The sequence below is a fragment of the Bombyx mori genome, chromosome 10, assembly GCF_030269925.1.
Source record: "Bombyx mori chromosome 10, ASM3026992v2".
Classification (NCBI taxonomy): Eukaryota; Metazoa; Arthropoda; class Insecta; order Lepidoptera; family Bombycidae; genus Bombyx; species Bombyx mori.
In genome coordinates this window covers 17097615-17121069 of record NC_085116.1, presented here as the reverse complement: position 1 = coordinate 17121069, position 23455 = coordinate 17097615, and the positions used below count along the sequence as shown (strand labels likewise).

The following is a 23455-nucleotide window of genomic DNA, read 5'->3' as shown; positions in this document are numbered from 1 at the left end:
GTGCTTTAATAAACGATATTTTGACCATCCTAAACAACTGAATTCATTAACTTAATAAATGAAATTAATATAAAATCTCTTGAAGAATTTTGTAATAACAATAAATCCTTATTTTCAGCTTCAATCAACCAGCAGTAACGACAGCTGTATAACGGTTAACAAAACTAAAAAGAATGTGACAAACATCAACATCACCACAGAACCTCAACCCAATGGTAAAAATCCGAAGTCAGAAGTACAAGTTTTTCAAAAAGGTCCCGACATCACCGCCATCGTCGCCAAACTACCCGGTTTAGACGGCATTGAAACCAATCTTCCTCTAATGAGACCCAGGTCTAACGCATCCGGTGCTTCGTCCAGAACTGCGATATCACCTAGAGCCTCTCCACCCCCAAACCACAGGTCTCATAGCTCCCACAGCCTGGAACACAGAGCGGGGAAGATGCGCCATTCTTTATCCCACCACTGCATCCATGGAGGTATAGATTACAGCGCAGAAACCGACGCAGCTATACGAATGATAGAGAGAAACCAAAGACACATCGAAAAGCAACGCATGAAGGCAGAAAGACTGAGCAGGTCAAGAGAAGAATACCTTCGATCTGATAGCGACTTAGATCTAAGAGACACGCGTTCCACCTCCAGTCGGGATCCCCGAAATATAGAAATCAAGAAGGCAACTGATAGAATCGAAGAAAGCATCAAGAAAACCAACTGGGCCGAGAGAAAAACTCTATCCATTATCGAGCAGCTCAAAAGATCGCAACGCTTGCGAAAGATGAAAAAGAACGACAGTGCAGAAGACGTCCAAGTAGAAACAGAAAAGCACTACATGTACAGTCGGATAGACGGCAAGGTGCTGGAGAACGCGCACAAGTCCAGTCGCAGAACATCTAAGATACATTCCCGGAGTGCCAAGTCTTCAGAATTCGAGTCTGAATGTTCGGATTTTCCAAACGGTGACATGTATAGCAGTTCGCCGCGGATAGACTACGGCTCCGAGACTTGCTCTACCAGGATGAGTCATTATAAGAAGAATGAGGACGGAAAGAACGGAGAACAGAAATCAAGACCAACTCCACCGAGGAAGCCGCTGCGGTTGTCGTTGCACAAAGCACGCAGCGCTCATTCGTTGATGAATGGAAGCGAAACTGAGACCTCGAGCCAACCGAGACCACCTTCGGAAATCAGACATCTGGCGACGGACTGCACCAAGAGACCAGTGAAAAGAACACATGCGGCTGACAAGTGGGCCAAGGAGAGGCTGAGAGATCCCAGTAGGGCTACTCCGAGACCAACGCGGAAACTAATGAATGGATTGTCACCGCGTGATACTCCAGCAGCTGATGACTTCTATCCTGAAGACTCCATGCCGGGACGAATGAGCGGGATGAGTCAATCTAAATGGTGCTAATACTTGCCAACACTAATAAAAATCCTAACATTGTATTATTATAAGTACATGGCAAGTTTTGAAAAGAGCATATATATTTGTGTTATATTGTCGATTTAAAAAAAAACAGTGGGAATTTATTAGCGCTTGCCTCTTAATTTACAGGAAAGATTATATGCAGAAAGAATTTAATTCTGCATAAGTTACTATGCGCCATGTTAACAATTAAATTTCTAACCAGGAAGTCTGCAGGGCGGCACTCGCATATCGAGCTGGACACAGGTTCGAGCGGCTGATGATGATCAATGACAAACTAAAAATCATTGTGTCGAGCTGCTTATTTGGTTTTAATGTTGGCATTCACACAAGTAAAGATATAGGCTAGAAATTTTGGAAGGATGATCAGAATATACAGACCAGTGCTTACCAGGTTGTGTCTGAGTGAGACAGACGGCTTTGAAGACATAAAATAAAATAAACAGTTAGAATGTTATTACTACTGCCAGTTTTTTTAAGTAGTTTTATTTTTGTATATAAATATTTTAACTTTGTAAATTACGTTGAGGCTAAATATTGTTAATTTATATTCTGTAAATGCACACAGAATTACGATATTAAAAGCAAATTGAACAGTTCACGGTCGACGTATCAAACGATAAAAATCGTGATAATTTCATTCAAAATATTAATGTAAAAGTATATTTGAATCAGTCGAATCAATTTAAGCGTTAGAATTTGTAACTAAATATTGCACAAAGTTGGTACTAAAGTGGGACATTGTGATGTACGTATGCTCTAGTAGCCTTTGACCCGAGATTGCCGTGAGCTCAAGTACTCCAGTACACACAGCAAGAGTCACAAAAGAAATGAAGACTAACAACCAACCAACATCAAAATTGTGCGAATAACAGAGTAAGAAGGGTCGGGAGAAATGGGCATCTAAAAATGCATTTTCTCGAATTATTTACTATTCCCTTGTAATTTCCATATAAAAACTACGAAAATGTATTTCTTTAAAGGCAATAATGTAAATACACGTGCACCCACCGCATTAATCAATTAATTTACTATAAATATTTTTGATAATTTTATTTTTATGTAAATAAAACAGATATTTTTATAAAATCACATATTTTTTATTAAGCTACCATTCTTTGATTCCACCAAATAGTAAGTTGTTACAGTAACTAATGGACGTAACACGTAGACTAGTTTAAAAACAAAAAACACGTTTTATTAAATAACAACCGGAACTTGAAGAAAATTGTATGAACTGTTTTGTATATTAAAGATCTCCCTGCTTTTTTAATTTGTTAGTATTTGTTTGGTTAATCCCATATCTATGAGTTGGTAGCCAGGGAACAAACACCTTTCTGCCTATTTGTAATGCGAAGCAGTCGTAGGTTCCGGCCAGTAGTAAAGCAGTAAGTACTAGAAGTATAACAGTAATTAAGTTTACTGGTGGTAGGAAGTGTTGAGTCCGCACGGGTAGGTACCACCACCCCGCCTATTTCTGCCGTGAAGCAATGATGCGTTTCGGTTTGAAGGGTGGGGCAGCCGTTGTAACTATACTGAAAGCTTAGAATTTATATCTCAAGGTAGGTGGCGGCATTTATGTTGTATATGTCTATGGACTCCGGTAACCACTTAAACAGGTGGGCCGTGAGCTCATCCACCTACATAAGCAATAAATAAAAAGTAGGTACGGCTGATGACTGCTTGGTGTGACCTAGCATTATACCACCCTTCTCTAAAGAGTACTCTGCCAATATAATATTACGATTGCATGTACTATTGGAAGGCTGGATCCGTACGGACATAACCACGACTCTATTTCTGCAGCGAAGCCATCATGTGTGCCCATTTCAATGGCTCTACTGGGATCATCCAACAAAATTGAGACATAGACCTCATATCTGTTAGGCTTCGATAAGCATTTATACCGGGTGAACCGTAAGCCGGTCTAATGGAATTATAAAGAAAAATTTATTCCGAATATCATATTATGTTTATTTATGCATTGAGTATACAACAAAACAATAATTAAAATTACAATAATATTTACACGAATTAGTAACGATTATACGCAACTTTCCGAAGCTTGTGTGCGCACACTCGACTAAATACAAGAGACTTTTCCCCAAAAATACAACGACTTATTCAAAGAAAGAGAGAGGTTGAGCTCCAACTGCGGTGTGAGATGCGATGCGATGCTACGCTTCCAGCGTCGTGTTTACTTGTTGCACGTTGAATAGTTGCAATCCGCTGAATTTAATCTGGTCACTGCCCGTCACACGTCACGCGGTGTCATGTGACAAGTTTGTTCCGCGCGTGGGCTCAATGGTCGCATCGTTTTGACACAGATAAAAAAATGCAAAGGGTTTTCGAACGCGTGCGCACATTGACCTTATACAATTAATTTTTTTTTTTTATCATTAGACGATTAAGAATATCGATAAATGACAATTCGAATTTGCAATTTGAATGAGCATGTGTGCAATTCTAATTCTTGGCCAATTATAATAAATAGATCAGTAAAATATTATATGTATTATTTATGAATCAGTAATGAGCTAGCCGCCAAGCTGGACGGGCGTTTTATTAACCTATAGACATTCGAAAATTTCAAAGTCGAATTCCTCATTTGACTATTCGATACAATACATAGGAAGGAGTCAAGGGTAAAGGGCTTACAACTATCGTGCCATTACTTAAACATTACTAAGTTCGCTGCGGAACGCTTCTCTAGTCGTGAGCCTCTGCATCAAGATACATCAGTACGTCTGTATACTCATAAAACCATACATATCTTTTTGACCACGTACTGTTTATTGAATTGGATAATGTATTATATCGCAGCAACGTCACTCCGACAGTAATGGCAACCTACAGCTAAATATCATCGAAATACAACATTTTATAGTTTATAAGATAAGATGATGGCGTGGCATCGTGACAAAAACTAGACGATTATAATATATTCCTACTTACTGTATTTTTTTTTATATTCGTACGAGACATAGCTAAAATCTACAATTAATATATACTTGCGCCACATTAAAAAAAAGGATATTAATTATAAATTTGATCGACCAAAACTTTGTAGCACACTGTCAAACAAAATGCAGTGCGTTCTAATATAAACAAAAATACCAGAAACACTATATGTTTATAATTAAAATTGCATGTCTTTTAGTTACCGAAAAAAAAAAAATTAGAACGATTCGAAAATGCGCTGTCAGAGAGAGTACTAAGATGTGTAGCGTTCACAAGAAAATTGCAAATTAACTACCGTCACATACGCGGTGCCGTCGCTGGACCAGAGTGAGCCAGTGTGAGCTGAGTTATATATGTTTATGTTAGTTTGTTAAAGCTACAAATTGATTAACAGTAATACTGCTAACCCTGAGCAATCGTGAACACACTTCAGCGTACTAAGTGCAAGATTTTTAAGGTTCTCGGTCGCGTAAAAACTGTTTCAACTCCATAAAAATGTTCCCTTCGCTTGGGGCGCTGTTCCAACTTCATACAAATTTGAGTTAACTTTTACGCGATCGAGAACGTTAAAAAACTCGCGCTAAGCGCACAGAGCACTGCCTTACAGGCCACGCTACCAGTCCAGTTCTGGCGCCCGGCGCGACGCTCACGTCATCTTTTATTTTATAATTTTAATTCTCTTCCTTATAATACCTCATCGCTAAGCTGGGCCACGGACGGCATCTACACTGTGAACATCTTCATCTATTGCCTTTTAAACTAATTAAAGTAACGGACTGCACGTGACGTCATACAGCAGTATTACGGTTAAATAAGAAAAATGTATTAATAAAAAAGTTTACAAATAACATTTAATAATAATAATAATTAAATTTACATAAACTAACATTTACATTAAACAAACACATTAAGTTAGACAGTACAGAAGACAATATGCAATTCGACATTGGTTTGAACAAGTGTGATGAAATAAAATTATCAAACTCATACATATTACATATATTATAACCATTTTATATTGTTTCTCGCGTTTACTGTACCAGCCATGTAAGGGTGACGTCGGTGACGGTAGTGTTCAACTTTAGAACGCACTTTTATAGGTTCAATGAACTTGCACGTACGGAACTACCCACCGATGCGAGTATTAGTATTTATTTGGGCTTTTCTAAGTTTTACAAAGGAAATATGATTAGAAATATTATTACCGTTTAATCACGTGTTTCTTTAATCATTACAGCTTTGAACGCCCGCGATAACAGCCGTCCGGTGTTTTCATTGTGTAGGATAGTTAAGAATTTGTTTTTATGTACCAGTTGAATTAGCTTATCGCTCCTTTAAAGAACTTAGTGGGTGAGTGATAGTTGATATAATGAGTAATACAAACTAACCAAATCAATCGCACTCGGCAAACTCGGACAATGCCCTATTGAACGTCAGGGTCGAGGGTCCAGGGTGAAACTATGTGGCGCAAAAATCTTAATACAACATTTATTCTAAGTTTTCTCTAATTGAATATTAAACTTGAAAAGTTGAATAATTAATCCCGTAATTACTTAGACATATTGGCAGTCTGTCGGCAATGTTAATGCCATTAATATAGATTGAATTCAAGATCAAATTCTAATAGAAGTAACAATTAAAAAATCTACAACGTAACTTAACGTAAATCATTGACGTACAAAGGACGAGCGGGACAAGTTAACCACAATATTATTACGTAATCGAAATTCCATAAAACTTCAAATTCTACTGCTCTAATATACACGACATTAAATGAGTTTATCAGTACAAAAAGCACCAAATAAATCCCAAACGCTACTATCATATTATTTACAGGTTGTGTCGAGTGGGGGGCCCTAGAACAGCCACTCGAAGGCGTCGTCGGTGATGACGGCCTCGCCCTCGCGCAGGCTGCGTTGCAGGTACGCCAGCTTGCGGAGGGCCTCCGTGGTTCATGCGGGCGGCGTGCGGCCGTAGTTGACGTAGTGGCGCAGCGCGGGCGGCAGCGGCAGCGCGTACAGCTCGCGCCGCAGCAGCAGCGACAGCCGCAGCCGCCGCACGTCCAGCGCGGCGTGGCACGCGCGACGCTTCTTCTTCGTGGCGCGGTCCACCTTCCGCGGGATCTCTTCCTCGGAGGACGAGGACGAAGACGACGACCTAGTTTCTACGTCGCGATGGCTGCGCTTGGGTCTGCGAGGTCGCGCTGAAAAAAAATTTTTTTTTAATTGCTTATATGGTTGAACGAGCTCACAACCCACCTGTTGTTAAGTGGTTACTGGAGCCCATAGACATCTACAACGCTAATGCGCCAACCACCTTGAGATATGAGTTGAGTTCTAAGATCTCAGTATAGTAACAACAGCTGCCCCACCCTTCAAACCGAAACGCATTACTGTTTCACGGCAGAAACAGGCAGGGCGATGGTACCTACCCGCGCGGACTCACAAGAGGTCCTACCACCAGTAAAAAATTAAAGATTTCTGAACATGAATTTACAAAAAACTTCGTTTCAGTGTTCCGCGGACAGAGGGGTCGCGCACGTGACTAACAAACTGACCGTGTGACTAGAACGAGCATGAGTTAGAAATAAACATTACCTCGTTGATGATCATCGTCTTCCTCGAGGCTCCCGTCGGACTGCACAGCATCGGAGTGGTCGCTCCTGGGCTCAGTCTTCTCCGGGGACGATCCCCCGGGCGAGTTCTCCTCTCCTATTCCGCTGTCCAGTTTCTGTCGTTTCTTGTCGAAGTCCTTCGAAGTGTCTTCTTCATCGCTGGACCCATCTTTACCCCCCTCCTCCCACTCCATCTCAGTGCTAAGGGAATCCTTCACCAGGCTTTCGTCTGCATCGCTCGAATGCGAAACCGAATTTTCAATTTTTTCCTGTTTCGTGCTGCTCTCTTCATCAGTTTTAGCAGCTTCAGTCTTTGCGCTCTCAGTCTGGACGGTCTGGGACGTCCCCGGCTCGGGCTCCGCGTCCGAGGTCCCGCTCCCGGTTCGGAGCTTCTTGAATTTGGACTCCTTCGTTTTCTCTGGACTAGGGTTGGGTTTCTGGTTCCCGGCATCGTTCTCGTTGTTTCCGCCGGAGTCTGACGCTCTGTCGCTGGAGTTGGAGCGGCTGGATGATCGGCGAGCTTGAGTCGAATCTGTGAATACGGTTGTGCGTTAAACTAATGTTAGGTATAGTCCCCGGCATGTAACTGGCAAGAGTCGCTAGATGCGCAGAAGTCGTTTTTAGGTCTCCTTGGTTGTCAAGCGGGACGCGGGGAAAGACGTAGCATCGTTCCGAGCGCGCGATTGGTGTGTCAGTCGACCCTCCCCTCCCGCACCGCGCCCACGTTCCATTCGCTCCCGGTTACACATGCGCCTACTAAAGTTGTAGGAACCCTTTGTTTATATTGAGTTTTTGTTAAGAGTTGTTATTGTTTTAAGTTTGTTTGCAATGCCAGGACCAAATACTAATGACCATATATTCGATTCTGTCACTGAGCGTTTTATTATTTACGCCAGTGACGACAGCGACTCTTCGTTATGTCGAGGATGAGGAGCAAACTCTTTCCACCAGCTCAGGTGCTACCATAAATTTAATCCAATGGGTAGCACTATTAGAAAATGATAGTGACGACGGCGACACATAATTTTTAATATTAAGTATATTTTTTTAAATAAGCTTCTTTACTTTTAATTGTATTTTATTTATAACACCTAATACACTTCACGAATTCCTCTCTTTTCTTTAACTTTCTTCTAAACACACAGGCTTAAAAATAATATATGGCAAATAAAAAATTTAATAAAATAAAATTAAATTATATGCGGGCAATAAAAGTGACCATTTTTTTATTGCAATGTGCACTATGCGCGACATTACCCCCACTACACCAAAACCTTGCCAATTTACGTGCCGCTTACTATACATATTTGTCGAGCATTGTGTGTTTTATAGTATTTAATTGATCGAAATAGTAGACAACAATGGCAATAGCTTATTGTGTTGGAAGAAGAGACGTCGAAGCGCGCGTCAGGCCCCACGGCCCACGGACGGACTTCGAATTTGAAGTTATGTGATTGTTTCGTTTTGTAAATTTAATGTTTAACAATAGTGGCGTAATACGAAGTCATGTAAGCGTCCACCTCCGTCACGACAAGCAGTGACGTCAAGTCGGCGGCTGTGAGCTCACCTACAGCCGGCGCCCTGGCCCGGGAGCCGCGGAACTGGAACATGACAATTTCCCGGCACAGCTCGAGCTGCGACGGCTGCCCCTCCGCTGGCGGCTCATCTCCTTGTTCATTGCCCTCCGCCCTCTGTTCGTTCTCCCCGCTGTCCTCCTCCCCCCCCGACCGGCCGCTCGCCCGGCGGTCCCCTTCCTCTTCGGAAGTGTTGGAGGCGTCGATCGAGTCGAACCGGAGGGCTCCGGCCACGCGATTCTGTCCCATGCTCAGAACTAAATTGAGCAGAGCGTTCATTTCGTTGGCTCCGCTCTCGCGGTCCAAGTCGTGAAGACTGTTCAGTTCCTCTGCGACACAAAAGAGTAGACTTTAAAACAACCGAGATTTATAGATATAAGAGTCATTAAACAATTTGGAATGAAAAATGTCAGATAACATTATTGGGACTGAGAGAAATAAACATTGCGTGCATCCCTCAAATGTCTTCTACATGTACAGTAGCGCTCAAAAGTATTTTGACAAACACATTATTTCAACTAACTAGAAACAAATGTATATGTTATACATTACATACATATTAAAAAATTCTTTTTATTAATGGATATTCCATGTTCCACAAAATAATGACCACGAGACCATGTTGAGAACATACATGTAAGCTTGTAGACTGTATGTTGTGTACGTGGCCATAGAGTAAGATTATATGTAAGAATGACATTGGCACTGACACACTCAGATAGAGTTTGATCTTGACCGTGAAGTGATTTATGAAATATTCGAAGTAAAAAACCTTTAATTGTCGATTTTTCTATTTTTAGATAAATCAAATTTGCGTTATTTACATATTACATACATGTTTTTTAAATAAAGAAAATGGAGGTGCAAAATTATTTTGACATTGTTGAAAAAATTTGATTTTAGCACATAATTCCTATCTTTAAAAATACGATCAATTTAGGTTTGTTTCTCTGTTTGCTTTAAGCGCATTCATGACGGCTTTTCTATAGCAATTGTTTAAATACTCGCAGTTATAAAGCTCCCCACTACACTGACACTTGCCTTTATCTATTTTAATGTTCTAAGAAATATTTACGAATTTTATTCTGTCGTAATATAATACTTTCGAGCGCTTCTGTATTTATTGAGCGTAGCCTCGTGTTCAAATCATTTTAAGGACTATTGAAAGTGATGTGATGACAGCTTCCAGCAGCCCATGGCCACCACTACGTGAGCGTCACTGCCCACGTCGATACACTACATGGTAGTCTCGATTGCATTGATACAATGGTTTGGTATGCTCATCTAGGCGCAATCAGACTTACAGTTAAATAATAAGTCACTAATGACAGTATTGAATTGAAAGACCTTCAGAACAACAGAAGTCCCAGACTCACTCAAGTGACGGTTACAGTCCTAGAGCGAGACAGAAAGACTCATTATCAATCAAAACAAGAATCTGCATAATAAATTTGTCATTTCGACTACAAATTAAACTCTGCGTGAAGTATGACGAGAACAGTCACTTACTTCCTACTCCAGGCGCTGCGGCGGCGCGAGCCCAGCTTAGCTTTGAGACGACCCGTTCCGCGGACATTTCCAGTGGGACCACTGACTCCCAATTTACACAAACAAGGCTAAAATATTTATTCGAGACTAGCTTTTGCCAGCGACTCCGTCCGCGTGGAATAGTTACTTTGGTATAATGCTAAATTTTACTCCCCACTTCATTTACGTGGAAAGTGAAAAATTTTTGAATTGTAGAATGTTAAGGAGCTATTTAAATCCTTATTTTGAAACATTCTTTATTGGTGCTCCACTTGTATTGGTCTTACCGTGATGTTATAGTCTATAGCCTTCCTCAATAAATGGGCTATCTAATACTGAAAGACTTTTTCAAATCGGACCAGTAGTTCCTGAGATTAGCGTGTTCAAACAAACTCTTCAGCTTTATAATATTAGTATACATATCCTACTTCAATAAGACCGGAAAACAACATTGTTATTTAATTAAGTTAACAAAAGTATAGTTTTGATTTTTCGCGAATCTCGCGAAGATATACTGCCTACCCGCAGTCTCTCAACTGTTCAATGAATAGTCGTGACGCTCTGGGGTACCTGCGTCGCTGTCGTCGAAGGGGATGCGGATGCGGCGCGGCACGCGGCGGCCGCGCGGCGGGGGCCCGGCGCTGACGGTGCGCAGCTCGGCGCGGCGCTGCACCAGCACGGCGCGGACCGTGTTGCGGACGGCGCCGCGGGACAGCGCCTGCAGCCGGACCGGGCACAGCTCGTCTGTGTACAAAACGCACCGTGCAAAACAACTTTCAATTATAATTAATCCTGACGCACATTATTTAATAATTGATCCTAAAAAACCTCTTTCCTCTACACTAAGAAACCCAATAAAAGGTAAATCTTTTCAAGTGCATATTTGCCAAACACTCTCATCCACTCTATTTTATTTTAAATGAGAAAGTCAACATTTCTTCATGTTAATATCAAGATTATTTACCCTAACAATTATCCTGAAAGTAGTCACAGTAGTAATATAAATATACCTGTGACCATACTGCTGATTCCGACCACTTCCTACATATTGAGTATTTGTACCTATGAATGCATGAAATTTCTAACTAAAAAGCTACAAAATGTGGTTGTTTTGATCGCCATGGACGTCCGCTCACCAAGTTTGACGTGTTCGGTGCTCTCCTCCTTCGTTGGCACCTTCAGGGACGCGAACGAAACATGAAGCAGGTTCTTGGTGGTCCATTCAGTTGGCGAGACTCGCTTGACTTGGATCAAGTTATCATTTAGTGGCATCACAAGTATACCACCCACCTGAACATAAACATATGCATATTACAAACTATAGGGTTTTTCTCATTCGATAGTTCAGAAGAGGCGATCGAGACTTGTGTATAAGTGGAGAACTCTCTGGGGCGAGTCTCCGAGTGAGGCGAATCGAATTTAGTTTTTAAATTAAAGACACAATGTTTCCACGTTCACTGCGGAAAAGGACCCCTTGTAAAGAGGCTGCTATTCCAAGGAGTATCCGTTTGTACACGTTCTCACAGATTCTTTTGAATCTCTTGGTCCACGGAGGGACTTCGGTTCTCACTGTGTTTTGTACCGTACTCCTTAGCGAGTGCTCTGGGGAATTGTTATAACTCTTTTTTACTATAGCATATCCCGCCACGGTAGAAGAGTTTTCCCATTCTACTTCAAATCGCTGCTTTCATCAACAGTGCGTTTCCAAATATCTTTCTTCCCACATACCGTCCGACTTTGGAATCAACTCTCCTCCGCGGCGTTTCCCGAGCACTAGGACATAACCATTTTCAAAGGTTCGAGGAGATTCCCCAGCAGTTGGCAGCGGCTTGTCTATGCCCTAGGTATTATCGATGTCCATGAACGATTGTGATTACCATCAGACGGGCCGTACTGTAGTTGCACTCGAAATGAGAAATGTTTTAATAATGTTGACTCCGATTGAAGAATTCTATACACTCTAAAGTTTTCAGGTATGCTCCTTGGAAGTATGGAGTCGTGAATGAAAGGACTCTTCTGCGCAGTAAACGCACAAGCTACTAAATTGTTTTCCCGACATTACGTGACCCAATCCGGGAGCTCTCCACTTCAGGCACAAGTTTTGACCCCCCCATCTGATGATCTAGCCAGCGCGCATCCCGCGTGTTATCATGGGTACCAATTTATTGAAAATCGTGGGAGACAGCACTAAATCTTATAGACCACACGCATACATGGCTGTGGTACAGCAGCCGTCGACGACTGCTTTGATCTTTCGTCCACCGAAAAAACAAGCGAACCACTTGAAGGCTCTCGGGGATTCCGTAAACTGGTAACAAGGAAGTTGTCGCGATAGCTGCCTGTGACTAGGGATCCGACCCTTTACCCTAAGTTGCCCTTCTTGGAAAGAGCGCACGTCTTCAGAATCACTACAGAGATGACATACGGCACCGTCGATTTATAAGCGTCGAAATCTCCAGGTATACGTTCCCATTCCTTCTCGATTTATCCATTTAATTAAAATCTGTATTTCGTTTGTACTTTTTTTTTTTAAATAAACCAACATACCTTTATTAACTGCTTGAAATAATTCTGATATTCATAGGGACACCCGGCCCCGCAGTACACACGATCGTACGTGGACTGAAGTGGCGCCAGACACAAGCCGTTACCTGTTTTCGAAATTAATCCACTATGAATCATTTATATTCACTTTCTAAATTCTTAATATGACAAAGGATTGTAATATATCCTTCAGCGGTAAATAGTACTGAACCGGGATCAAGATCACCATTCTTCTGCCCTTTTCCCAGTCACCTGGGGTCGGCGCAACATGTTTTCTCCCTCCATACTCCTCTATCATATACCATTTCTTTGCTCACTCCCTTCTTACACATATCGTCTTTCACGCAATCCATCAATTTCTTCTTAGGTCTACCTCTTCCTCTACATCCTTCCACATTCATAGTTAACACTCTCTTACCGACCTCACTTTCATTTCGTCTCATCACATGTCCATACCATCCCAAACGCGCATTTCTCAACTTGTCGGTCACAGGTGCCACTTTCAAAAAAGGGAACAAGATCTGAAGTGCCAAAGAACATACAAAGTCTTCCTCTTTGGGTAAATGAAAGACTAAATTTTTTTTTATATTCACAGTACATAGTCAAGCTCCACGATGCCCTCCATAAGGCCAAGGATCGGAGCAGATGGAGAACAATCGTAGAAGAGAGGTCGATGCAGCGGGGGAGTCAGTAATGAGGAGAACGACGCAAGGAAGAAGGTGGAGAAGTACATAATTATTTGTTAGGTGGGTGGTTGAGTACGCTCGTTTGTGGCACGTAATATGTGGTCGAAGTTTGCTCAACTCAACATGAACTCGGTCTGTTAAAATTTACTTTTTTTTTTTTTTTTTTTTCGGGCCGGGGGCCGAACCTCCTACGAGGTCCCCGCGCCTAGGGGGCGCGCGGGGTATGTGAGACTCAACGATCTGCAGGTGTTGAGAGCAGATCGCGGGCCCAAGGATTTTAGGGCCCACCCACTAAACGACTCCCCTGCACTCTTACACCCGACGTCCGATCTCCGTCCGGGGTCAGAACCCGTTCAGAGTAGGGGGGTTCCCGCGGTCAACACTACAACCAGACACGCGGCGCCACCCCGAGGACGCCCGACCGACGGGTCGTCGAGGCGATAGTCGACGACCAACGACGTCGGTCTCCGCGGTACGGCGGCCCTACCAGGCCGCCCGGGCGGTGCCGCTGGTGTTCCGGGATACCCCGCTGGGCCAGAACCAGCCTGCCGGGTCGGAACGCGATACACCGCCGACCGGGTTGCTCTTCAACAGTATGTTCGGCGACGACAGCGACGACGAAAATGCGGACCGCATCGCAGTCCGCAGCCGCCGACGCGCCGTCCCGTCCTCCTGGTGCCAGCGCGCTAGAGTGACGGTAGCGTGCGGCGCAGCCTCAACCCCCTTAGGTCGCCCCGTGACCATCACCGGGAGGAGACTGCCTCCTCATAGGGGCTGGAGCTGGACAAACGCCCTCCTCCGAACCCCGGCTCGACGGCGGCGGCACGGCGCCGAGAGGGAAGAAGAGCTCTCCCTCTCCCGTTCCGCCGCCTCCTTCTGCGAGATGGTGGACTCGCAGAAGTCGAGCATCGCCTGCCAGGACTCGTCGCTGCCGAGCATCGTAGCCACGACGGTCGGAAGCGACAAGTCCGGTCCTATTTTTGCAACGAGGACGCGGCGCTGCTCCGCGAAAGCGGTGCAGTACGCGAGCGTGTGCTCCACCGTGTCCTCGTTGCAGCCACTGCAGTGGTGGCACTTCGGCGTCGGCTCCCTCCGGGCGACGAGGTGCAGGTAGCGACCGAAACAGCCGTGTCCCGTGAGCACCTGTGTCGCTCGGAAGGTGAGACGTCCTCGGTCGCGATTCACCCATTCCGAGAGGACCGGGCGGATCGCCTCGACGGTCCGTCGCCCGTAGGCGGGGTCCGCCAGGCGGCGAGACCACGCCTCGAGCACGGCACGCCGAGATTGAAGCTTCCGCGCTCGAACTTCCGCCGCGCCGGGACGCGGCTCCCCCCTGGAGCGGAGATCGCATCGCCACGCGTAATCCGCAGCGAGCGCCTCCGCTTCCAGGTCCCAGGGAGGCGTCCCAGCTAGCACGCACGCCGCCTCAAACGAGACGGTGCGGTATCCACGAACCGCCCTGACCGCAATCGCGCGCTGCGGACGTCGCAACGCCGCAACGTTGTCGCGGGTCAGGGCGTGGCACCACACGGGAGCCCCGTACAGTGCCATCGACCGCACCACCCCCGTGTAGAGGCGGCGCACCACCAAGTCAGGCCCCCCGACGTTCGGCAACAGCCGACTCAGCGAGCCGGCAGCCGCCATCAGTCGGGGACCTAATCTTTCAAAGTGAGCGCGGAAGCTCCAACGACCGTCCAGTACGAGACCGAGGTACCGCAACCCGGTTGCCTCGATCTCGACGCGAACGCCTCCGATCACGAGGTGGGCCCCCTGAGGCGGCGCTCTCCGGGCCCCGTGAAACAACAGGGCCTGGGATTTATCGAGCGCCACCTCCAGACCCAGCCTTCGGATCCTGCCGATGACGAAGGCCACCCCCGCGCAGGAAAGACGGGCAGACTCTCGCAAGTCCCTCCCCCGGGCCACGACCAAAGTGTCGTCCGCGTAACAAACTACGCTCAGACCCGGAAGAGGAGCACTTAGGGCGCTACGCAGGACCCAGTCGTAGCCGATGTTCCACAAGAGAGGGCCAAGGACCGACCCCTGTGGAACACCGCGCTGGACGGGGAAGCGGAGCACCGCCCCACCGTGCCCGGTGCACACGACCGACCTGTCCTCGAGGTAGGACCCGATCAGCCGACGGAGATACGCAGGGACGCCGTGATACTCCAGCGCCCCTGCGATCACCGACCAGGGCAAGGTGTTGAACGCGTTGGCGATGTCAAGGGACACCGCCAGTGCAACCCCGCCCTGGCCGACAGCCTCATCAGAGAGGGCACGCACGCGCATCACCGCGTCGATGGTCGAGCGGCCCTCCCTGAATCCGAACTGCTCCGCTGACAGATCGGGACCCACCCCCGTCAGATGCTGGACGATGCGGGCGGCCACCACCCGCTCGAGCAATTTTCCAGCCTCGTCCAGCAGCACGATGGGACGATATCCCGCAGGTGAGTCCGCGGGGCGTCCCTCCTTCCTTAGCAGAACAAGTCTGCCCGTCTTCCACTGCTTCGGAAACCGTCCCGACTCGAGGCAGGCTTCATAGAGCCGCACGAGTCGGTCCCCAAGGGCACCGAAGGCCAAATCCCAGACCCGGCCGTGAACACCGTCAGGGCCGGGGGCCGCGTCCTTCCTCCGCATCCTCGACACGGCCGCACGAATCTCCTCCTCCGAGATGCTCGGAGGGACCACCTCAGCAGGGGCATCACCGCTCACGCTACTGCGTGGTGACGCACCCATGGAAGGGGGCTCGAAGCCCCTCTCCATCCGCGGGAACAGCCCGGAGACAATCTCCCGCAGCTGCTGAGGCTGGAGACGTTCCGTCACCGGGAGCGCCCACGGCCGCAATTTCTTGCGGACCGTTTGGTACGGGCGCCCCCAAGGATCTTGGTCAAGCGTCTCCAGGAGCGTCTTCATGCTCTGAGACTTGGCCTCGCCGATGGCCCGCCGCAGTGCCTCCTGCTTCTGACGGCAGTCGGCATGCAGGCGGGTCGCCACCTCCGCGAAGTCCGCATCGCGAAGGCGGCGACGGCGGTGGCGGGCGCTTCGGCGGCGCGCCCGCACGCACTCCTCTCGGAGGAGCGCGATCTCGGGCGTCCACCAATACGCACCGCCACGCGGAGCGCGACCGCTGACCCGGGGCATCGCAGCATCGCAGACGCGACGCATCGTACCCCGGAACCATTCGGCCTCCAACTCCACGTCCACTAGACGCGCGGGCATCGGCGCCCACGCAGCCACTGTGGCCGCCTCCACCGCAAGCACCTTGTTCAGGCGCTTCAGTGCCCATCGCGGGAATGACCGGGGAGCACTACGCGGGAGCTCCTCCTCGCCGCGGGCGTCTTCGGCCGGCGCGTTCAACGAGGTGGAAACGGAGAGCTCAAATCGGACGAACCGATGATCCGAGAGCGTCTCCGCCCCCTCGAGGAACGCCAACCACAGACACGGCGCGCGGCGGACGGAGACGCGAACGATACGTCCACGTGTGATTCCCCGTTCCACCGCACGCAGGTCGCGACCGAACCTCTGTTTAGGAGACAGAGGCCGGTCGCGAAAGCCCACTCCGACAGGAATTCGCCACGCGAGTCCGTGCGGGGGGATCCCCACGCCGTACATTTAGCGTTGAGGTCCCCCGCTAGTATCACTGGGCGAGACTCGAAGCGATGAACCAACGCCTCGAGCCCACCCAGGAACTGCTCGAACTCGGCGAGACTCCTGTTCGGAGAGAAGTACACCCCGATCACGACGGTTTCGTCGACCCTAACTACGACGTACCCAGATCCCCTGGCCACCATTCCAAGGGGGGGTAACGCCGCCGACTGTCGCATCACGATCGCCACGGAGCCATCGACATCTCCGGCCCAGGAGTCCTCCCGGTCGGAAGGTACGAAGTATGGCTCCGCGACGATCGCGATGTCGATGAACCACTCCGCCATGGTATGGACGAGGAGATCCTGCGCCCTGGCGGAGTGGTTCACGTTCGCTTGAAGGAAGCGATGGACGTGATCCATTATTGAGGTATCACGTCCATCGCTCCCTCGTCTTCCGTCCCGCCTTGCGGCCCGACGGCCGCGGCGGGAACTGACGGGCCGGCTGTTTCACACGCAGCCGGCTCTTCCTCTGACTTGTTCTTCTTTTTCCCGCCACGCCTCCTCTTTGTGGAGGAGGGTGCGGAAAGACAGGCCGGACCCCCGGCCCGATGATCGGCCCGCCGTTTCGCTGCATCACACAACACGCAGTGCGGTGTTGCAGCGGTGCAGGAGGCTGCCTTGTGTCCGGGCTGACAGCAACGGAAGCAAAGTCCGCTGCGATCCACAGCCGACGGGCACTTGGCGAGGCCGTGCCCGGTGCCAAAGCACCGGAGGCATCGCCATGGACGTGCCTCCTGCAGCTGCACGTGGGCTATCACCCAACCCACGCGCAGCCTCCCCGGCGAGTCGGCAGGCCGACCTTGTGGAGGCGTGGCCAAGAGGGTGGCCGCCTGCACGGGGCAACGCGCCCACACGGTGAAAGCCCCAGAGTAACAACTCCGGAGCTCTCCCACCTTCACTTGTGCGAGGGCGCAGTTGCCCTGCGATGCAATAGCGGCGGCCACTTCCATCTGAGTAGCGCACTCATCCAGGCCCGTCACCTTAATCTCTGCCATCTTGACGGGCCTCTCGATTCGCACGACTTCCGGGTCCGGCAGGACTTCGCGAAGCCGGGCCGCCAGTCTGTCCGCAGCCGCGCCGGAGTCGGCACCGGGACATTCAAGCAGCCGAGCCCCGTTAGCTGTGTGCCGGACTCGGATGCCACCCTCTACGCCTATAGCGTCTACATCAACGCTACAGCGCGCCCGGGCCATCACCTCCCCGTAAGTGAAGCCTTTTTCCTTCGCAGCCGGCAGCAGCTCTAAAACTACTGCCGCCGACCGTGGGGCGCGCGGTTTCCTTGACTTCCGCCCCTTCTTTTTTGTCCTAGCTGCCTCTCGACCCATAGTCTGGGGAGCGGCGGCCACAAGGACGGGCCGAGGGTCAAGCGAGGTTTGTGTTTTCCTTCCACCCCGCCTCACCACTGTGGTCCACGCCTCGTTCATGTTGGACGGGGCGGATGGCAGCGGACGGGGCTGGGGGGTCTGCGCCTGCTTGGCGGCGTTCAGGCCCTTCTTCTGCTTAGCGCGACTCCTTCCAGGCCCCGCTTTTGCTGGCTGGAGTGGGGCAGGAGCGGCGGTCGGCGGCCTTGCGGGCTGAGCATGCACTCGCCTGCTAGCAGACTTGACCGGTGCGGCCAAGTTAGCCAAAGCGCGCGTCGCGGGTGCTGCACCCACTTTGGTCACTGTGTTAAAATTTACTGACTTGAGTCAGCTTAATCCGTCAATTAAACAAATCTTGATCAAAACTTGATCCGTCGATTAAACAAATCAGCTGTACAGTTTCAACTTCATTAGATTACTGTGGAGGTTACCAGAGAAGATACAGGAGAAAAATTGTTTAAAAAAAATGTCTACTCCGGATTTTAACTACACAAGAGAACAGCTGCTCTAAATGTTTGTGGATTGTAACTAACTCCGTCTACTAGACTACTGCAGCTAACATAGCTCGACATTCTGCTACTATAGATTGTAAACGAAAATTGTATTGATACTATAATTATATTGATATTAATATACTATTATTGTACCAGCAAAATCAGGTCATGCTGTGTTTATTGCATTACTAGGCTGCACTAAAAGTATCGGAAATGGAATATTTCCACTGTTCCTGTCATATTAAAATCTTTTTAATTGAAAACTCCTTGGTTTTAAAAATCGAATACCATTTATTTATTTAAAAAAAGATTCTCGGTCTTGTCACGAGGTTTTGTCAAACTTGTTTAGTCGTTGAGAAAATGGAATTGACTCGAGAAAATTCAAGAGCGATGATTTATTATGACTTTCGAAGTGGTTTAACACAAAAACAGTGTGTTGACCGGATGATTTCGGCATTTGGTGATGATGCCTATTTCTGCCGTGAAGCAGTAATGCGTTTCGGTTTGAAGGGTGGGGCAGCCGTTGTAACTATAATTGAGACCTTAGAACTTATATCTCAAGGTGGGTGGCGCATTTACGTTGTAGATGTCTATGGGCTCCAGTAACCACTTAACACCAGGTGGGCTGTGAGCTCGTCCACTCATCTAAGCAATAATAAAAAAAAAAAAAAAAAGCCCCATCCAAAACCACAATTTATCGCTGGTTTGCTGACTTTCAACGTGGACGTGTTAAGCTCAGTGATGATCCCCATCAAGGTCGTCCTAAAACTGCAGTCACCCAAGAAAACGTTGATGCTGTGCGTAAGCTGATTGAGGAAGATCGACATGTGACATACCGCCGACAACCGTAGTTAGAACAAAAAAAAAACTTAATCTGCTTTGTTTCAAACAAGTTCACTCAATATAATTAATTAAAACTACCAACACTGTTAAATTTATCGTTATTAACTATGATTCAAGTACTTATCAGATTGTAGAAGTCAAAGTATCTATGCAATTCTGCAGTAAAAGGACACTATTAGTGTCATAGCTATATAAGCTACATGGCATCAAATTATCTAGTCGACAAAATAATACCTTAACCAAGTAGTTTATCTTTTTTTTTTGATTCGAACACGGTTGCATCGCTTGATACGATTTCACCGGGTGTCTAATCCTTTAGGCCACAACAACTTCATTTCTCTTGAGATAATGATTGACACACTCATACATAAAGTTGCAACAAAGTCCTTACTGCTTCTTTGATGCAAATATAACCCTGTTGTCGAAAAAATGCTTACAAGTGAACTTCAAAGTATTGCTACAGCTTTTTCCTGATTCTGACAGATTTACCTTGAGGGTAGAAGTGTTTGTATTTTGATGCTATGCAAAAATTAAGCCATTCTTTGACAGCTGTATATGACCGGATCTGCAGATCACTCTGATTTTATATCATTAAATGAAATAAATAATAATAGTATGGTGCACTATCTGCGGAATACGGGGGGAAGAGTAATATGTCTTATTTGAACATTTCAAGTAGGCTTCAATGGGGTTGGCAACATGAGGCTAAGTGATGGCTTCCAGGAGAATCATTTTACTATAGCTCTGGTGGATTGTTACCATTTTTCATGCAGTGCTCAGTTTAATCACATTAACTTCGATTCTATTCCCCAGTGATGTTTTCATTTGGTTCCAAAAGCTCATAATAAACAATTGTTCCCACCAAATACACAGCGTAGCCTTATTGTGAATATTCGGTAAAGCTAACGATATAGAAACATCAGTAGTTCCCAAGTTTTCTTTAGGTTGCTTCAATTTTTCACATTGAATCCATTTTTCATCATCTTTCACGATACCATGAACAAAATCCTTCTTTTTAAATGTTTGGAGCACATGTTTGTTCACGGACGAAAAAACAACACCCTAGAGTTCTTGTCTTCAACTCAGGAACCAAAGATCAGTGCTTTTGTATCATTCGCAACACGTGCAATTGCTTGGAAACGACTTGGCCTGTTACTCTTAATGCTGAAGTAAGCTGAACTTTGATTGACACAGATCTCCATCAAGCAATTCCTCTAATTCAGAGTCCTTGAAGATTTTTGGCTTTCCCTAATGCAGATGGTCATGAATCGTTACAACTTCACAACACAATTATTTCAGTCAGAGCAATTTTCTTCAAATGAAAAAGGAAAAACAGCACTTCTCACAAATGACGATTAATTGTAACTAAATCAGACATTTTCACACGATTAAACGTATATCATGCAACAAGAAGATCATTATAACGCGGTTTGTGTACCATATGTAAACGTATAAAAATCAACCACCATTTATTGCAACAGTTCATATAAACAAACAACCAAATATTAAAAAGACTTACCACAAAAGAACTTTGGTTCGCAAAAGTCAAATTCATCTAAAGTTGGAGAGTTCTCAATGAAATGTGAAAGTTTCTTGTTGGAATAGTCTACGACAAAAGAATTTACTTCTATGCCGTGATTTATGCCGGAGGTTCCAATTATCAGACCAACCAAGGTGTTCAAGTAACCTGTCCCAGAGCCGACGTTCAGGAAAGTTAAGCCTGTTTTCAGTTCTAGGGCTTCCATTACTTCACTGAAGATATAAAAGATTACTAATTATCACAATACAGAGAGATAGTTCATTTATTGCATTCCAAATTACTTATAATAGTATATGTAATAGTATAATCATAAGCCATTTCTGGCAGATATTTAACAAACATAATGTAATATTATAAATTATTTATACAACAATCCATGTAAGTATGTAGCTCAAATTTGAAAAATAAACGAACATTAAAGCTAATCAAACTAAGAAAAAAAACAAATACAAAATTTGTTTTTTTCTATTCTGGTTATTTGAGTTAAGATATTTCGACAAAGTACTCAAATTATTATATTATCTTTGATCAAGTGTGTCATATTGGTCAAAGTGACGACTTAGTGAAAATTATGTTGAAATATTGTTATAAACATATATAAATAGATACAGGTCAAGCATGATAAACATTCTGATAAGTTTAAGTTACATACAATATGGCTGTTAACAATTTGTATTGTAATGAATTTTTATTTTATTTCGTGTATTTTTTTGTTTTGCTGTATCTTTGTTATTATTACTAGACTTGCATCAGCACTTAATAATCCAAAGTAATTATTAATTTCTGATTACAAAGGAAAATAAATACAATGTTTTTCCACCACCTTCAACATACCTGTAAATACACGGTGCTGACATATGCAGAGATCCATTCCTCCAGGCAAGGTCCTTATACGCCTGATCCCGTACTTCTGAAGACATGTAATCGGCACGATCGAGTGCCCGGAATACGTTCTCCACTTCCGCGGAACGGATGTATTTGCCTCTCATCAGGTTGTCAATCAACTCATTATTATCACGCCCTGAACTCACTGCACCTCCCATTTTTAATGATTCTTTTCTACCACCACCTTTAAGAAGAACTTCCCTCGCACCTCAGCTGATTCTTGACGTGACGTCACTTGTTTTTCAACATATTTTGCACTTCATTTCAAAAAAACTTACTTTTAGAGTCAAAACTATCTATTAGACGTTTTAAATAAAGAATTACGATATTGTTTTAAAACTGGATTTCTCTCTATCGGCGAATGGGTGCTAAGAGTAGCGATCGTTCAACCATTTTCCTTTTGGTTCTCGTTGATTTCATTGATTAATAGCAAAGAGTAAAGATTAATGGTTGTTTACGGTATGTAGTGATTATTATTGTCTTTGGTTGGTACCAGGATTGGAATAATACAAGACTTGGCTGCGGCCTTATTAAAAAATTTATTTCAGGAAGAAATTTTAAAGGACTTGGCTTCGGCCGTAATGATTTTTTTATTTCAGGACATAATATAAATCATATAAGGGCTCGGCTTTTTTTAAAAATGACAAGGTTGTATAGGCCTAAGGAAAAATTGTACCAAAAAAAAATGTCTTTGGTTGGTCAAAATTAATTCTTGAGTAGTTTTTGACGGGAGCGCGAATAGAATTGTGTTTGTGTTAACGTTTCTTCATGTTTAAATGTATAATAAAGAAGATTTATTAACTGTTTATCCTCTGTTAACGTGCACAAATGTAGGAAAATGAAACAAAGTTGCTGGACGTAGCTTCTTGGGTTCTTTTAAAAAGTAGACTGAAAAAGTTTCCGTAAATAACCACCATTCTATTGAGATTTCATCCCTTCTCAACCCGTTTCATTTAATTTCATTTCGTAGATATGAATAACAATTTATGCATAGGTGTTTTGAAATATTTTATGATATACTTAAATGAAACTAATTTTCATGAAAACATAATTTTTTCAGTAATTTTATATTTGATTAAACTAATATACCTAATAAGTGGTTTTTTATCTTGTTTTCAAAATGTACTCGTACTGTTTTAGTAATTATGACAACATAAATAAAAAGTGCGTGTAAACACCAGCGTGTGGCCTACCCTAGATAATTAGATAACTCTATTATACAACCAACTCATCTGATCTTAAGGGTTAATTTAGTATTACCTAGTGTTAGAAATATACTTCTATTTTTAAAGAGGCATAATTTTAATAATTTTCCATTCATTGGTAAAGGTACGAAATAAATAATTACAAATC

At 45.4% G+C, this 23455-nt stretch overlaps 2 protein-coding genes across 5 annotated transcripts in view; one reads left to right on the top strand and one right to left on the bottom strand.

The window, feature by feature from the left end:
* LOC105841811 (uncharacterized) overlaps positions 1 to 4255 on the top strand; it is a 61890-nt gene extending 57635 nt beyond the window's left edge. For all 4 annotated transcript variants that reach the window (XM_012691369.4, XM_038013183.2, XM_038013182.2 and 1 more), the window contains exon 11: positions 119 to 4255. In XM_012691369.4, the coding sequence (XP_012546823.1) occupies positions 119 to 1414 (1296 nt within the window). In that variant the 3' untranslated portion in view covers positions 1415 to 4255. The remainder of the gene's footprint in view (positions 1 to 118) is intronic.
* Positions 3379 to 22546, bottom strand: LOC101746408 (protein IWS1 homolog). The gene is made up of 8 exons (XM_004921504.5): positions 22052 to 22546; positions 21197 to 21429; positions 12653 to 12756; positions 11242 to 11395; positions 10676 to 10849; positions 8572 to 8907; positions 6988 to 7536; positions 3379 to 6593 (listed from the first exon to the last, which is right to left on the bottom strand). Exons 1-8 carry the CDS (start codon positions 22258 to 22260, stop codon positions 6343 to 6345), a joined length of 2010 nt encoding a protein of 669 aa, XP_004921561.1. The 5' UTR covers positions 22261 to 22546; the 3' UTR covers positions 3379 to 6342.
* Positions 22547 to 23455: the final 909 nt, after the last annotated feature.

Excerpts from the sequence above, each read along its gene's own strand:
- LOC101746408 (XM_004921504.5), bottom strand. The coding sequence starts at position 22,260 with ATGGGAGGTGCAGTGAGTTCAGGGCGTGATAATAATGAGTTGATTGAC. Across the intron at positions 8,908-10,675 it reads CTTCGACGACAGCGACGCAG|AGGAACTGAACAGTCTTCAC; the intron begins GTACCCCAGAGC and ends TTTGTGTCGCAG. Across the intron at positions 6,594-6,987 it reads AGACGATGATCATCAACGAG|CGCGACCTCGCAGACCCAAG; the intron begins GTAATGTTTATT and ends ATTTTTTTTCAG.